Below are 12,708 nucleotides of genomic sequence, written 5' to 3'. Positions count from 1 at the left end.
GCTGAGGCATACAATATGCCTGATGTTTTCCTGCAACTGCAATGTGTAGATCAGTGGTTCTCAACCTGTGGGTCGGCCCCACATGATTTTTGGGGGGGTCCCCAGTCAGATGACAGTGAAGTGACAATTTAACACATTGACTGCCAGAGTTTATTCATAATGTACTCACCCACTGCCAGGGTTTTTAATCATTTTTTTTACAGAAAACATGTGAATTATTTGTCCGTTTATTTTTTAACATTGAAGTGAATGGATTTTTTAAATTTATTTATATCTCCTAATTCATTGTGAATAACGGAAAAAAAAATTACTAAAAAATTAGAGAAACATTTTAGGAATTCAAAAACAAAATAAAAAATAATAATAAAAAGGGGAGAATTCTCCCCTTTGGCGGTAAACACCATTGACTGAAAAGGGGAGAATTCTCCCCTTTGGCGGTGAGTGTGAAGACCTTTTAATACCTAACAAAAAAGACCATTACTGCATCAAAAGTAATCAACAAACTATACTATAAAAACTGGTCAAACATTGGCCAAATTGTCAAATAATATAAGAAAGAGCTTGTAGATTGGCTATTTTCACAATATTTATCTGTGGAACCGAGTCAAACTAAATGTAATGCCTCAACTCCTACATTCCAAGTGCTTGTCAGGGTGGGGGGGGGGTCCCCTGTTCAAATATGATTATGTTGAGGGGGTCACGGCCTGAAAAGGTTGAGAGCCACTGCAGTAGATGACAAGGCTATTCATATACAGTACTGTCCCTAGTATTGCCACTGGTTTTATACAGTACCTCGTGGTAGTTTCCATTGATCTGTACAAATATATGTAATGTAGTTAGTACACAGACTCGTGGGTGTCTTTTAAATTTCATTTATTAGCACATTCAGGATTCACATTCATAAGTGGAGCAGAGAAAAATAGATATTGCAAAATGTAGCTTCTTGTCATAATTGCATTCGGTATCAGTTCAGCATCAACAAGAATATGATGCACAATAACATGTTTACATTTCTATTGCCAAGCTATTGCAATACACATTTTGGGCTCGTGATAGCCATGCTGTCACATAGTCAGTCTAAATGGAAGTGTTAGTCTTCTCTTTGCCTGCCCCTACTGCTTTTATTGGCTCATTATCCTCAGCCTTAATCCCCCCAATCCCATTAGAAGAGCCAGTCTCCGTTTTAGGCTTTACAGCCTCTGACATCAGGCCATCAGCTGTCTTCGACGTCAAACTCACAGCTGAAATGCCTGGCTCTTTCTGGGACGGTGTCTTAGTTTCAGATATTTCTATGGTTTCCGTTTTATTTTCAGTTGCTTTCCCTGAATCATTCGTTTTTGCAGAATCCTTCAACTTCTCCTCTTTCTCTTTAGCATTGTTTAATTTCTCTGGGACCTTAGATAGCTCCTGAGATTTGCTCTCTGGCTGTTTTGCGTCTTTGTTCTTGACAGTAACAGCTATCTTTTCCTTTGGAAATATGGGTTCCACGGTTCGAGTATTGTCCCCACTGATTGGCTTTTCACCCTCCAGCTTAGGAGGCTCAGTCATGTCAGATTCAGCAGCTGTACCTTTAACTTTTTCTAAATCTGTGTCATCTATAGCATTTGATGGCTCCTGAGTTTTGCTGCTATCTGGTACACCCTGTTGAGAGTCTTTGTTCTCTACAGTAACAGCTATCTTTTCCTTTGGCAATGTAGTTTTATCCCCACTGATTGACTTTTCACAGTCCAATTTAGGAGGCTCTGTCATGTCTGATTTAGCAGCTGTGCATTTATCCTTTTCTAAATCGGTGTCATCTATAGCGTTTGATGGCTCCTGAGTTTTGCTGCTATCTGGTGCCCCCTGTTGAGAGTCTTTGCTCTGTTCAGTAACGGCTATCTTTTCCTTTGGAGATATGGGTTCTACGGTTTGGTTTTTATCCCAACTGTCTGGCTTTTCATCCTGCAGTTTACCATTAGATGGCTTCTGAGTTTTGCTGCTATCTGACGCCCTCTGTTGAGGGTCTTTGGTCTCTGCAGTAACAGCTATCTTTTCCTGTGTAAATGTGGTATCCACAGTTTGGGTATCATCACCAGTGTTTGGCTTTTCATCCTCTAGTTTAGGAGTCTCAGATTTAACTGATGGACTTTTATCTTTGTCTTTATCAGCATCATCTGTAGTATTCTCAATGCTTTTTGGCACTTTGTGTCCAATATCAGATTTGACTGCTTTATTGAGTGCCATCGATTCTGTAATTCTATCCTCCTTTTCCTCACCCTTGGGTACTACGCTTGGGGTTTCTTTGTTTTGCTTCTCTGGCTGTACTGTGTCCTTTGGCAGAGGCACGCTCAGCGCTGCGGTCAAGTCAGTGATTTTCTCCATTGTTTCTGTAGGCAAGGAGGGAGCCTCACCCTGTAGTTTACCAACGATGCTCGACTCCTCCTGAACATTATCTGAGTCTGTGGGACCTTTGGCACTGGACTCATCCTTAAGCATCTTAGCTTGTGCTGTGTCAATAGTGTCTTTCACATCTGATTCCTCGCTCCCTTTCAAAGCACTGACCTTTTTGTCAACCTCGGATTCTGTCATTTTGACCTCTTCTGACTCCTCTATCTTTGAATCCCCTGCTTTAGCAGCCACATCTTTTTGAACTGTCGAGTCACGTGGCTCATTCTCAGGCATGCCAATGGCCTGGGTAGAACGGACCTCCTCGCTATGAACGCTTTCAGCTGTAGGCCTATCATTGTTCTCTGCACTCTCGGCCGCCTCCGGCTCCCGAGATTCCGCCTCAGCTTTGTCAACCGTCTCACTGCCTCCTTCCTCCATGAAGCTCCCTTCTTCAACCTTATCATCGTCTCCCTGCTCTGAGCGTTTGGCGGACTCTACCGGGTTCTGCTGGCTATCAGACGCCTGCTCACCGTCTTGGTCTGGAGCGTATTTATCACTCTGATTGTTCTCCACCTCCCCCTCCTCGCTGCTCTCTCTCTCGGCTTTATCACACCCCTCCTCGGCTCCCCCGTCCACCGTCTCCTCCGACCCCGTCTCCTCGAACTCTGACATCTCGATCTCCCTGGTGGTCTCCGTGATGATCTCCTCCACGAACTTGTACTGGGGCTCCGCTCTCCTGCCCGGGCCGCTCTGCCGGCCGAGGCACGGGAGCGTGTAAATGGGGGACTGGCGGTAAATGTAAGGCATAGAGACGGGGGTGCCCGAGACGGTGGACATGTGGGTCTCCTCGCCTTCCAGGAGTTTCCTGCGAGGGGAAGAGAAGTTGGTTTTATCAACCCACTTGAACCCCGTTGCGTCCCTATTCTGGGGTGGTGAAAATGGCAGATCTAAGCTCACACCGCATCGCCATGCAACATGTTGTGAGATTGTAGATCGTCTGTTTTCGGCTATGATATTTAGTTTAGAGGGAAAACAGCAGTATACATCCCTGGGGGACTCTGGGCTGTTACGTATACTGTATAGGGTTTTAAAGGTCAAGCCCTATTATAGTACTTATGAATAATAACCAATCTACAAGTTTCACAACGTGTTGCATCAGAACATGTTTTGAGCCTGTAGATGGGCTATTTATGCTACTTTTTTAAATGTTCAATTATTTGGAGAAAACAAATCTACTTTTGGACGCCACAGTGAATGTGGTTAACCTCAGTGATCAAGCTATGACAATTGTTTCCAATAGAAGTTGTTTCTGACACAGAGTTTTAAGCACCTTTTCTCGCAATTCAGATGTTATATCTCAGTTTTTTTTTACTTTAATTCCTTAGCGCAAATTCGCATGACGTTACAAAAATCATTCTGATATATAAGTCACACGACACATCTCAAGCAACTCAAGCCTTTTTAATTTACTCCCTGGCAGAAATGGCCTTTCCATATTTTCCTCAAACCTTAACAGCTGTTTTCATTCATCTGTATTTGTTTTTATTTTTTATTATCATACGTTACTGTACCATGATCACATCTGAAATGAATAATGCTTTACCTGTATGAAAGTATCTCCACATCCAACTCCATCTTGACATTTAGTAAGTCCTGGTACTCCCGCAGATGAGCAGACATGTCAAATTTGGCACTTATGAGTTCGTTTTCCAGCTCTTTGATGGTGTCCTGAAGCAGAGCACATAAAAGGCATTATTTAACAGTATTATTATCCCATCCTCTCATACCAATTCTTGTACCCAGAATTGACATTGCAATTGACATTACCTGGCTGATTCTGAGTTTTCTCTACAGAAAACCACTTTAATATCTACACATTGTAACAATAGGAGACCTTATAGTCTGGGATCCCTTTCTTTTATGTTATTGGCCATGCAGTCTTAAACAATAAAAACAAAATACAAACTTATAAATCGAGTGTAAAGCAAAGCCCTTTTACATTCTCACCAAATTGTCAGCATATGTAAATCGATAAAGATGGTCAGAAGAAGAATAGTGTATGTGTCTTGTTTCTACTGAAGAGATTGGCAGGTGTAAGTAAACAAAGGAAAACTCATGCAGTAAAAATAATAATGCAATACCCATATTGGTCTTTTTATGTCAATCTGTCTGATCACTTTGCTCATTTCATATCCCTGCTGAAGCTTTTTCAATTGTCTTTAGCCCACACCATGCATTGTATCTGTTTTCACTTCTTCATTTTTTTCTGGATAATTAAAGTCAACAGTAATGTCACGTTAAGTAAACACTAAGACTGTAGCAATGGTGAGCTATTATAGGTTTCATAAATAGCACTAGGTTACATCGTCAAATAGGACAGGTGCAACAATAGTTTCCTTTAGGGGGAAACCAAGCCAAGCTCCCCCGCCCCCCCCCCCATATATAGCCAATGCGGCTGTTGACTTAAATTCAGTGGTGTAAAGTAACTAAGTACAAAAACTTTAGTTACTAGTTACTTTTTTTGATTATTATTACAAAACACAGTAACCACTTCAGCCCTATATATATTTCGGCCATTAGAAAATAGCAGATCTACAAGCTCACAATGTGTCATGATCCAATGCATTGTGAGCTTGTAGATCGGCTATTTTCAAAAGATTGTTTACACATTTTGAACTTGTCAAATGGGACATTCTGCACAATGAGTACATTTACCTTTGGTACTTTAAGTAGCCTACATTTTGATACAAAGCACATTCTTTACCTGATAGTGAAAAATGTCTTCATCGTGACGATCCTCGACGTCTCGAAGTTGCCGCTCCAGCGCGTCCCTCGTGCCTTTGTTACAGTCCAGCTCGACGCTCTTGGCCTGCAGGCGCCTCCTGCACTCCTGGATCTCCTGATGGCTCGCCTTCAGCGCCTCCCGCTTGCTCTCGGCGGCTTCGGTCAACTTGGCGAACTGGGCTCGGAAAGTTTCGTCCGCCTGCTGGAGGTCCGACGCGGCGTGACCTTCAAGCTGTGCCCGAATATCCCGGAGTGCCGCAGTGAGGTCAGCTTTGCCAAAGTCGACACTCTGCGCCGCTCCGACGTTCACCTGCGCCTCCTCGACCCGCGCGATCATCCGCGACACCTCCGCCTCGTGGGTCTTCTTCAGAAAGTCGATCTCGTCCACGAGACTCTGGGCTTTCTTGTCCAGCTGGATCTTAGCCTGGTACGCGTCGCCGATGTCTTTCTTCAGCATCGCGACGCCGCTCTCGGCGTCCGATCTACCGTGCGCCTCCTTCTCGTATCTGGTCCTCAGGTGCGACAGTTCCTCCTCCAGGTTCTGGTGCTCCATCTCGACCTGGTGCTTCTGGTGCGTGATCTCCCGCAGCAGCTTCCTCAGCTCGCCGAGCTCGGCGCCGTGCTCCTCCTCCAGAGAAGGAGCCAGAGCCCTCCTCTCCTTCGCCTCCTGGATCTCGCTCTCCAGCAGGTGATTCTGGTGCTCCAGGCGACGCACCTTCTCTATGAAGCCGGCGAAGCGGTCGTTCAGACCGTGGAGCATCTCCTTCTCGTTCATTTTCACCGACTTCTTGCCTGAAAATACGGTCGTTGTTGTGGTCAAACGCGAGCCCTCGGCTCGAGGTGTTCTATGCGGTAACCTGTGCTCCATCTTCCTCCTCGGCTGCGGTTGTTGTTGCAAAGAGGATGCCATCCAGTCTCTTATATACTCGCCGCTGTGTCTGTGCCTGCGATGCAGAAACGGAACTGTCCACAGTGCTGAAAATGCATAGGATCAGCTGCTGGGATAACACACTTGTCCTACGTTTTTGTCGCAGCCAGCATGTGACGTAGCAGCCTATAGGTGCGAATCTCCCCCTCCGTGCAGGTTTGAATATGAAAATCTTTACTGGCGTATATGTTATTAAACGATTTTGTCACATTGAAGTGGGTCTCATATGAATGTATTGCTCTGTAATGTCAATACGTTGCAGACAGACTAATATAGGTAGTATTTACCAGATAATCTATTATCTGGTAAATGCAACCTATAATAGTCTGTCTGCAGTCTATTAGACTTAAAACTTAGAACATAAAAAATAAACATACAGTAGGCTACCTTTATATTTGTATAGGCTAATACGTAGAGATGACCATTTGGTATCATACATTTTTATTTGTGTATACAATATTATTATATAAAACGCAGTAGGCCTATTCTTTTGCTTGAATCAGGAACTCGTCCTTGCACGTTTTACACGAAAATGGTGGGATTCAACTTGGCACTATAGTTGGAAAGAAAACGAGTAAATAATGTAGAAAAGAAGCTGCTATGCAGACATCAGGCTTGGTTTATATTCCTTAACATGTTCTGGTTAGTTTCACAAGCATGAGTGTTGACAATTGTGTCAGTATACTATATGTAGACCATGCTATGACATAATGACACAATTGAAGTTGTAACATACTATTGCATAGTCCTATATTATTTGACATTAGTATAGTATGACTTTTACATTTTTGGGTGAAAACAATAATTCATCCAATTGGTGGGACCCTGATAATAATTTCAATAATAGTATAATTCCTCCAGATAAAGTGTCCTTAACCACTCAAATCCTATATACTTTGTTGACCGGGGTCCCCCAGGGTTCTGTACTTGGCCCCCTCCTTTCCCCCCCTCTACAGCTGGGGTGTCATTTGTGGTCCCATGGGGGATGGCAATTGCCACCCCCTTTAGCATTCACATTTGCTTCTTTTTAATACAAAATAATGCATTTTGTATTTAAAAAAATAGAAGATCTACAAGCTCTCACCGCGTCACATTGGGACGTGCTGTGAGCTTGTAGATCTGCTATTTTTTGCTATTTTTAAGCGATCACACTTTTGCCCCCCTCTAGTTTTTCCTGAATGCCTCTGCTCTCTACACCAAATCTCTTTGCTGAAATTAGCCGATCTACAAACTTACAACGCAACACATCGCAACACAAGTGAGATTTTAGCTCTTTAGCTATTTTCACTAAATGTTCGCCCCATATTAGGGATGCTAGGGTTCCTGTAATGTATTCAATAGTAAAAGGCCCAGGGGCCTATCAAGTCTAACTGCATAATGTTGTCCCAAGGCAAAGAACAAACAAAATTCCTTACAACACACAGTTTTATTATATAAATAAAAGATAAATTAAAATGATTATATACTGTGTGTGCGTGTGTGTGTGCGTGCGTGTGCGCGCGCGCGCGTGTGTGTGTGTGTGTGTGTGTGTGTGTGTGTGTGTGCGCGCGCGTTTGTACTAATGAATCACATCACTGTAAAAAAAAAAAAAAACGCCATTCACAAGACAAATTACTCCTTGGTAGATTTAACTCTGACGTCTTTGTTGAACGATTCAATGAACGCTCTGATTTGATAGAGGTCGTCGTCTCTGCCCCGGCCGCCGCTCAACACTCTGAGCAGCCTGCCCTTGCATCGCTGCCACTCTGTCGACACGTCCTCCAGCCTCATTCCGTCCATGTAGTGGCCGACGGCGGCTCTCTCCGATCCCAAGCGGTACATGTGGAAGTCTCCGTACATGCGGTGCCAGGCCTGCCTGTCCTGGGCTCTCAGGTCTGGACGCGCCCACAGCTCCTGGAACTTGTCCTCGGCTTTCCTCGCGTCCTTCAACTCAGCGTAGCGCGAAGCCAGCTCGATCTAGTTGAGATAGGAGGAACACATGTTGTAGAAAGTAATGCTGTGGTTGTCAACACGCAGGCAGTGGTGATATTGGATCCACATTGTGGATCATTTATTCATCGCTTGAAAGTCCTAGTGTCACAGGACTGCTTCCTGCTTGATAATGATCCTGTGTATGTCTGTTTCCAGAAAATAAATTCCCCCAAATTGTATATTAAAGTTTAAAAAAAGCTGCATTTTCAGCGAAAGCGTTCCCCACAATTGACCATATTCACACGGTGGCCATTTTGGAATTTTACATTGAAAGTGCCACCCCGTTGCCGTGGCAACCGGGGTGGCACTAATAGCAATATGGCCGCTGTGTGAATATGGTCTATAACGAGAAAAAAAGAAAAAAGAAAATGCACTAGTATAAAGCCATGAGGGTCTCTGCCAGGGTTGCATTGCTCATGGGGCGGCCTTGCACGCCGTGCAGGAACCTATTTGACCAGGAGCACGCGCAGGCACACGTATAGATTTAAAACTACTTTAAATTCACACCTCAACAAAGTTTACAAAGGCTCCCGACTCACACCAGGTGAATTAACATAGGAATGAGCCTAGATGCATATCGATTGTCCATTGTGTGACCTGTAGTGTAGGTGTTAAGCGACGTGCGCGTCACGTCATTAAAATAGAGTGCAACCACGTTCCAATTCAGCAATGCAACACTGGTCTCCGCTCAACCATATGGGGTTTAAGTGGTTAAAGAATGAAGACAGTAATGCGTCCGACCTGTGGGTAGATGTAGGTGGGATTAAGGCGTGTTCCCTCCTCCAGGTGGTGGATGCAGCGTTGCAGTAATGGCTGGTCATGTGGGTTTCCACAGTGAATGGCCTTCCAGCGGTAAATGTTGGCTATCTCGTGGTGGAGCCGTGAGGAGTTTGGAGTGTCGGTCAGCATCGTCTTCAGCACCGCCAGGGCCTCGTCGAAATGCTGCTGTTTCTTCATGAACCTCGCCACCTTAAGAAACGCAAACAATGTATGCAGTTGTGGAAGAAGTACAGTACAACACCGCAGTGTAGAAATACTCGGTCACAATTAAAAGTCCCGTATTCAAAATATATGACTGTATTAGCATCAGGTACCAAAAGTAAAAGTACGTATTATGCAGAATGCAAAAATAGCCAATCGATCGGCTAGTTTCGAAAAGACAAAGTATAAAATAGGGCTTAATTAGTTAGTGTATGTTTTGTAATAATAATCTAAATCTGCAAAGTAAGTTTTCAAATAATTGTAGTCAAAAGTACAGTATTTGCCTCTGAGATGTGTACTCAAGTAAAGTGAAAGTATCTCAAAATTGTACTTAAGTACAGTACTTGAGTAAAAGTACTTATGTTACTTTCCACCACTGGCAATGTCCACTGTTTGGTACAATATACTGCCGATACTTGACTTGATTCTTCATTATAAATATACTGTTTGCTGACAGGGGACAACACACTTTATTACTAAAGTGCTTCCCTCATTCACTATGGATATGAATATCGTCTCTGTCGGGTGGAAACCTCATATATCCAAGACTGTTACTTTTCAGGATTCAAATTCAAAAACGGCAAAAGCAGCAGATCTACAAGCTCGCTACTTTTGATACTTTTGTGTGACACTGTAGTATGATCAAGTAGGGCGTTCATTTATTAATTTACACAAAAAGTTTCAATATTGAGACATAAGAGATTTCTCCCCGACAGCAACAATATACTGTATATGAACCTGCAACACCACGCTGAGGTTGTTCGGGGCCAAACTCAGGGCTCTCCTCATGTGGCTCCATGCCTCCGCGTTCCTCCGGTTCTTGAAGCACTTCTGACCCAAGTAGACCCGTATGATGGCGCTGTCTGGCTGGAGCTCCAGGGCCTTCTTCAGCTGCCCGACGGCAGGAGAGTCTTCATACGGGAGCCTCTTCTCTTGCCTGGTCTCCAGGCCCTCCAGTCGGAAGAGAGAGAAGGCGAGGCCCAGATTCCACTCGGGGTCCCCGGGCTCCCTTTGAACGGCTTCACAGAAACACTCCTTTGCCCTTTAAAGGACACCAAAAGGGGATAGGCCATTAGAACCAGGTTTTACTTAAGTAAAAGTATCAATACTGCAATGTAGAAGTACTCTGTTACAAGTAAAAGTCCTGAATAAAATATTTACTTGAGTAAAAGTACAAAAGTATTGGTATCAAAATGTATTTAAAGTGCCAAAGTGAAAGTACAAAAATGTTTGAAAATAGCAGATCTACAAGCTCACAACGCGTCACGATGCGACGCGTTGTGAGCTTGTAGATCGGCTATTTTCAAATAGCCTATGTATAAAATAGGGCTAAAGTGGTTAATGTATGTTTTATTATATAAAAATCTGCAAAGTAACTAGTAACTAAAGTTTTCAAAAAATTGTAGCGTAGTATAAGTACAATATTTGCCTCTGAGATGTAGTGGAGTAGAAGTAAAAGTATAGACAATTGGTAGACAATTGGAAATACTCCAATAGTAAAGTAAAAGTACCTCAAAGTACAGTACATGAGTAGGCTACATGAGTAAATGTACTTAGTTACTTTACACCACTGATTAGAACGTAAAGTCTAATGTATATATGGTCAGATGGTCAGACAAATTACAGACTTATAATAACGATGTATATATTGAACTGAAAATAAAATCTGTTGAAAATACATCATTATGGCTATCATCATTGAACAAGGTATAGGCGAAATTAGCCGCAACTGAGTTCTGATCGTTTATAAAGGTTGATTTCTACTTTATTAACGGCCATCATGTATGACGTATATGATGTATGATGAAATGTATATTCCTGTCACCTCCTGGGTATCCACAATATACAAGCAGACAACGTGTTTAATACTAAGTAACGTATCACTTTGTGATGCGTCGATCAGCGTGTTCAAGTTTTGGCGTCCAGCATTTCCTGGGTTATTATTGTTCATAGGCTCATGGGTTTGGGGTTTGTAGTGCATCATTACACTGGCCCGGGGCACAGTCCAAAGAAAGAGAAAAGAAAGAGACAAGAGAAAAACATAGGACAAGACAAAGAAGACTACCCTATAGGACAACAAGAACTCGGTCACACTGACAGTCAGCAGGGAGTAGAAACTAAACACACACACACACACACACACACACACACACACACACACACACACACACACACACACACACACACACACACACACACACACACACACACACACACACACACACAACACAACCCACAAAAACACAAGTGTGAGTGTCACAGGCTCTGTCTCTCCCTCTGTCCCACTTGCTGAATGAGCTTGCCCTCCATCTCTCCCTTCCCCATCTCTCTCTCTCTCTCTCTCTCTCTCTCTCTCTCTCCCTCCCTGCCTTCCTCACACACATCCCCTCTCTCTGCCTCTCTGCCTCCACCACTCTCTGTACCCCCCTCTTTATCTCTACTGGCAACGTGCAGAAGAATTTGGAACTGATTTGTCCAGCAGTTTGTGAGATTTGCCACAGAAACACAGACAGAAACACAGACAGACAGACAGACAGACAGACAGACTAGACGGCTTGCCTCTTACAGAGCCACGGTGTAAAGACTGTCGACATGAATTACCTTTAACCGAGTCACCATCAAATAGCCTTTTATGACGTGTCACATAAATGGTTGTGTCAGTCTACCTCATGTAGTGCTTTTTGGAGAACTTGAGGAAGGACCAGGCCTTTTCACTGCGTATCTCTCTTGGCAGGGCCGCAACGGAACCCGTAGGAGACATCTCATGGATCTTTTCTATTTTCTTTACGTATTCATCTGATTGCGTCTCATCTCCCTCGTGATAACGCAGCCAGGCTAGATTTCCATAGATGACGACACACAGATTTCCGTCATGCTCGCTGTGTCGTTCTGCCTCTTCGAAGCGTTCCAGCGCTGCAGTGTTGTCGCCTCTCAGGTGTTTGGCGTACGCCAGCAGGTTGAAGCTGTGCCTCCACAGATTCCCTTCATCCCCCGCCCGCTGGACTGTGTCCAGGGTTTCACGGAGTTTGACCTCCAGAAAGTTGAGGTCAGCATCCTCCTTGTGTAAGCCCCATGTGAAATGGCACTCGAGTTTCTGCAGCCTGTTTTCCAGAATGCCCTCGCCGTCAGAGTCGCTGAAAATGTTTTGGAAGGAAATCTTATTTCTGTAAATAGAGTTCCTTAAAGTGACGTTGCGGTAACAGATACAAATGATCGACTATTTGGACTTCATGACCAGGAAGCTAAGACACAAATAAAGGCTGAAAACTTTACAACCATGTCTGTTTTATTTTTTACTGTAAAGCACAATTCTAATGGAATATCACAGGATTTTTAACACAGTTCTGAGACATTCTTTTAATAAAACTGTCATATAGGTATATTAAAACTTAATTTTTTTATAATTAACTGAACATTAATCATAAAGCCATCATCAACTAAACAATGTAAGTAAAAATGCACACACAAACATAATTCAATCATCTCTTACTTACCTCATATTAAAGATTGGTTGTCTGGCTAAAACAGAACTTAGTCTGCTGGCTTTTGGCTCATTTTATTATGCTGATATGATATCAGTTCAGCTCAGGGAGCAAAGGAGCAGAACAGCGGCTTATAAACTGTCTGATAACTTTCAGTTTCTATTCCGGAAAGTGATTTGGAATATGAAACTTAAA

The 12,708-nt window shown here is 43.3% G+C and overlaps 1 protein-coding gene across 1 annotated transcript; it reads right to left on the bottom strand.

Annotated features, from left to right (window-relative positions):
- Window positions 1-7,690: 7,690 nt before the first annotated feature.
- On the bottom strand, window positions 7,691-12,530 carry ifit8 (interferon-induced protein with tetratricopeptide repeats 8; the record flags this gene model as incomplete). Its single annotated transcript, XM_080449728.1, has 5 exons — window positions 7,691-8,035; window positions 8,792-9,019; window positions 9,770-10,073; window positions 11,698-12,165; window positions 12,526-12,530. 5 exons carry the CDS (start codon window positions 12,528-12,530, stop codon window positions 7,691-7,693), a joined length of 1,350 nt encoding a protein of 449 aa, XP_080305854.1.
- Between the last annotated feature and the right edge of the window lie 178 nt (window positions 12,531-12,708).

The sequence above is a fragment of the Gymnoscopelus braueri genome (genome assembly GCF_963280865.1).
Source record: "Gymnoscopelus braueri genome assembly, chromosome: 14".
Classification (NCBI taxonomy): domain Eukaryota; kingdom Metazoa; phylum Chordata; class Actinopteri; order Myctophiformes; family Myctophidae; genus Gymnoscopelus; species Gymnoscopelus braueri.
The sequence above is the reverse complement of the archived record's forward strand: the minus strand, read 5'-3'. Positions and strand labels throughout refer to the sequence as shown.